At 39.0% G+C, this 4,713-nt stretch overlaps 1 protein-coding gene across 1 annotated transcript; it reads right to left on the bottom strand.

Annotated features, from left to right (window-relative positions):
- Positions 1-1,728: 1,728 nt before the first annotated feature.
- LOC115778367 (SUN domain-containing protein 3-like) lies at positions 1,729-4,448 on the bottom strand. The gene is made up of 8 exons (XM_030726465.1): positions 4,300-4,448; positions 3,496-3,620; positions 3,340-3,395; positions 3,082-3,220; positions 2,869-2,996; positions 2,609-2,782; positions 2,395-2,484; positions 1,729-2,196 (listed from the first exon to the last, which is right to left on the bottom strand). The coding sequence occupies exons 1-8, from the start codon at positions 4,305-4,307 to the stop codon at positions 2,074-2,076; spliced, it is 843 nt and encodes a 280-aa protein (XP_030582325.1). The 5' UTR covers positions 4,308-4,448; the 3' UTR covers positions 1,729-2,073.
- Positions 4,449-4,713: the final 265 nt, after the last annotated feature.

Below are 4,713 nucleotides of genomic sequence, written 5' to 3'. Positions count from 1 at the left end.
TAAACAAACTTAAATCCTGTAGGTGACAGTGTTATAAGTAATACTGGGTAACACCCCAGGGGCTGGTTGAGGTTGCTTTTTGTTTTCTACTATTTTGCTGTCTTGTGGAGTGTGACATAGTTAGTGTTGCCTTTCTGTATAGGGTCTCTGTTGTGTGGAGTGAGGACTACTTCCTTTTTATTTTTTTAACAATGAGGAGACTCCCTCACTGTTTTTGTTGTGTTTAGAAAAACACAACAAGACTGTGTTCTTTTTTTCACTAACATGTATCAAAACATGTCTCTTCTCAATAAAAATTTTTGAGACAAAAATATTGTTTACAAATGTCCACTAACGTGTGCAGTAAATGTACAAAGGGAGATCCATAGCTGTAACTCAAATTGCTTCTAATAGGCAATTAGTAATTGCACTGAGCTAAGTGTGAGGAAGAAGTGTGGCATGGATAAAATAAACCACCCACCTAAAAATATTTGATTTCATTATAATGTTCAGAGGTTTAAAATGTGTTAGTTGCTTTAGTTGTCACAATTAGACATAGTACTTGAAGAGCGGCTATTCCTCAGTTACACCACAAGAGGGAGTATCTCCAAAAAGGAGCAAGTCCAGCAGGAGTAAAGGGGCAGGGCCACTCACTGTAAAGCAGTGCGCCTAGGATGAGCCCAGAGACTGACAACTGTGTAACAATGTACTATGTCTGTATATTTGCAGGACAGCAGACTGTGGAGTAAAGGCAAACTAACAAAAACACACTGGTCTTGATTCATTTGAATTCAAGTGTGCAACATAAGGAATCCTTTTCTGACCCAATCAACTGAAATATAAACGTCAAAAGGATTTTTAAAATAATATATAAAAGAAATGAAGTGCAGACTTCAGTTGTCTTCAGCTGACCAAATAATCAGTCGATCAACTGAGGAAATGAGGCATCAATCAAGTGTACAAAAGGTGCTTGTGGACGCGCTGAAAACATCTCTGCAGGTCATTTCTTTACGGACACACACACACATACAGTGACTCCTTGTTCCTTTGTTCATATTTCTTCTCTCTGAGCCGTTACTTATCATAGTAAAATATCTGTGTGTTAATGTCTAAACTCACACAGTCTCCTGGATGCATCTACACACACAGCACATTAACTTCATTAACACACGACTCAAGATATGACCACAATGTTTTGTGTTCAACATGTCATAAAAGTCAGATTTTATATGGTGGAATAGTTTTTGATGGGGTGACAATATAGAGAGAAGTAATTGGTCAGTAGGTGGTTGTTTAAGCCCTGCACGAACTTACTGTCTAACATAAATCTGCAGTACAAGTTACTGTGATGTCATGGTGGTACCCAGGTATGTAGTAAGTCACCTTTGTAATACTGAAAACACCTTTTAAAAACTGAAGTCACGTCACTAATCCTCAAACCCTGTTTCACAGTAAAGGCGTCATTATGCACTTTTTTGACTTCCATTTTAAATCCTGGGAATATAATGCATTTCATCTTGCTTGTTATTCAGTAGGTGAAGGACCAATAATCTGTTGCAGTTGTTACATAATTAATAGTTTTGTATCATAATACAGTATACACTGACATTTAAGAAATTTTAACAAACACATTGTCTCTTTTTATTATTATTAATTTTTTTATTCGATATTGTGCTCATACAAGACAATTCAAAAAAAAAAATCATCTCAAAGGATGATTGAATAAGAAAAGAAAGAAAACCCCCAACAATCTGACGATCCCCTTCGAGCAAGCATTTAGCGACAGCGGGGAGGAAAAACTCCCTTTCAACGGGAAGAAACCTCCAGCAGAACCAGACTCGGGGAGGGGCGGTTATCTGCCTCGACCGGTTGGGGGGTGAGGTGAATCAGACTGCAAACACTGAACTAGTGTTATGTGGCAGGATAGATGTTCACTGGATGCTAGACTGTTTTGGTTCACCAGACTCCACCCAGCTAATATCCACCTTGGAAAAAATTAAATAAAGGCATTTCCAGTCTGATTGATCTTCACATAATTTCTTTCTTTTCTTATTCATTTTTATATTCAATATAATTATTTATGTCTCTATAGCCTTAGAGGTCATGGAGTTCCAGCTTTCCATGAACCCTAAAGCTGTAAATGCATGTATACTGGATCTTGTTCCAATTACCCTGGATCTGTAGCGACAGGTACTTCACCACAATTCTGTGATGATCCTGTGAGACAAAAAAAATGAGTTGAGTTAGTTGGATAAAGACTTTGTGCCTGTTGATTGCATGACAGAACGGTAAATTTAGTAATGATCACTGCAAGGGAAGCTATATTTAAGAGATAATCTACAATTAGTCAAGTTTTTAATAAGCTGGTGAAATAAAAAGTGTATGTGCGTTTGGCTAATGACAGAATGGACTCACCGCTATCTCAAATAGCTGAAGTGGACTTCCACTGGGAAGATATTGAAAGGTACCTAGGCAGAAGTCCGGATCCTCAATATTTTGTTTTCCCTGAAGACACACAAAGAGATACATGTCAAGTTGTTCTCTAATAATATACTGTAATATATGTAAAAGTTCAATAGTGTGCTGTAAAGAATGTATGCACTGTAAAATTGAGAAACCTGCAACTTACAAACACTGAGAACGTCCTCGGAGCAGTTGATGTGGTCTCATCTCGGGTTATGTTTTTTGTGATATACCCTGTTGACACATGGCTGATGATTATGCTGTGTGACAGCTCAGCTGACAGGTGTCCCTTTGAACCTTCATATTCCCAGCACTGCCCCGGAATCACAGGCGCCCAATCCTTTAAAAATAAAAATAGAGTTCAGTAAAGACCACTGTCATCACATTCAGGCATATGACATATTATTTTGTGGAATAATTTTCTACCTGAAGAAGGGTTCTTGGTCTTACAGGTGGAGGCTGTTTGGAGCTTATCACTGTAAGCCCAAACAAGTTTAATCCTGGCTCTTCTGGGGTATAAGGCTCTGATGTCTTTTCATATCGAATCCTGGCCCCTTTAGATTAAAAACAGAGTGAGAAATGAATTACAAAAATAAATAAATAATCTTATGCAATTTCCAGATTGAATTAATGTCTCACCCATTAATGTCTCCAGGGCAAAATTGTCTAAGGTTTCCGACAATGGCTGATGAAACTCGAATGATCTGAGTTCCCCCAGTTCATTATATTGGTGCTCCTCGAGGTGTTTCCACACATCTTCGGAGCTCCTAGTGAAGACCTGAAATTGAGAATCAGTTTTTGTAAAGCCCTTATAATGCTTTTATGCTGGCATCATCTGATTTACATTTAGGATTTAAAATTTTTTTTTAAATTATAAGCTGCATCTGTTTGTCATACCTTTCTCATAATGGCGGTTGAGAACCCAATGGGGACAACCACATTGAAAAAGAATCCTGGAAAGGAAACACAGCAAACAATGAGATGTTTAGTTCAAAAGAAAAGCCCATAATGCTAGTTGAGAGATTGCAATGGTGTGTGAAGGAGATCATTTACCAAAACACAACAGGACAACTAAAAGTAATGTCCTTGATGGCTTTACTGGGGAGCCAGTTTCATTGGGCAGATCTTGTGCTCTATGGCTTCTGGAATCAAAACCAGATTTCTGCTTTTTTAAAACCCTAAATAGAATAAAACCAAATGAGAGAAAAGTTACACTGAGAACAAATCACTGTTTCACAGAAAAATCCCAAAACTTATATCATGCATATACACTGTAAACCCAGATAAGTTGAATCTACTTTTCCAACCTCCTCCCCTATCCTTTTTTTTTTTTTTTTGGGGGGGGGGGGGGGCAGCTGAATCCTATCCCAGCTGACGTAAGGCCAGAGACAGGGTACATCCTGTACAGGTCACCAGCCTGTTGCAGGGCCAATGCAGAGCAAGGCAGAAAAACATTCACACTTGTGAGCAATTTAGAGTGACCACTTAACCTAACCACAGTAACTGCATGTCTTCAGATTGTGGGAGGAAACCCACACAGACATGGGGAGAACATGGGAGCTCCACACAGCAAGAGGCCAAGGTAGCATCGAACCCAGATTATTAGATAGCTATTATATAACTGTGAGGCAGCAGTGCTAACCACCATGCCACCATGCTGCCTGTAGCCTTGCTCAGCACTGGTACATTAACATTTACAAATAACATTTGTCCATGGAACAATTAAAAAAAATGTTCACATACTAGGCAATTTTAAGTAATATGAATAATATTTTAAAGTCCAATCAAAATCGGGGTTTACAGTGTATGTGCATGTGTGACAGCAAAACACACATGCATACATATCCTCCACCTTACCTGTACATCTTCTTGATACACTGAATCAAAGAAAATCAGTGTGACTTCTCAGAACTTCCTGCTTCGTACTAAGCCTTCTAGAGGCTTCTCAATGGGATAAAATGAAATTGAAAACAGGGTTTCATTTAACGACTCGGTTCCACTTCCAATGACGGTCGCATCAAAGGGCGCCATTATGACGTAAACAGGGGATTCTGTTCATTCCAGGTTCTGGTTGCCTATGTAACAGTTAATATTGTATTGGATTCCACTTGTCATTATTTTTCATTTTGGGTTTATGCATAGCGGGTGAAACGGCGCCATCTCTTGGTGGTTAGCCGCGATAAGGGTAGTGGACACAGGAACCTCGTTGCCAGTGTATGGGAGAAGAGCACGAGGTGGGTTCGCTGATATTAGCACTGTGGTAAAATGTTG

Source organism: Archocentrus centrarchus, chromosome 3, assembly GCF_007364275.1.
Source record: "Archocentrus centrarchus isolate MPI-CPG fArcCen1 chromosome 3, fArcCen1, whole genome shotgun sequence".
NCBI classification, from domain to species: Eukaryota; Metazoa; Chordata; class Actinopteri; order Cichliformes; family Cichlidae; genus Archocentrus; species Archocentrus centrarchus.
The sequence above is the reverse complement of the archived record's forward strand: the minus strand, read 5'-3'. Positions and strand labels throughout refer to the sequence as shown.

What these genes read in the sequence shown, in the direction of transcription:
- LOC115778367 (XM_030726465.1), bottom strand. An exon ending in TGCCCTGGAGACATTAATGG is followed by an intron (nt 2,997 to 3,081) that starts GTGAGACATTAA and finishes TTTAATCTAAAG; the next exon opens with GGGCCAGGATTCGATATGAA. An exon ending in GACCAAGAACCCTTCTTCAG is followed by an intron (nt 2,783 to 2,868) that starts GTAGAAAATTAT and finishes TTATTTTTAAAG; the next exon opens with GATTGGGCGCCTGTGATTCC.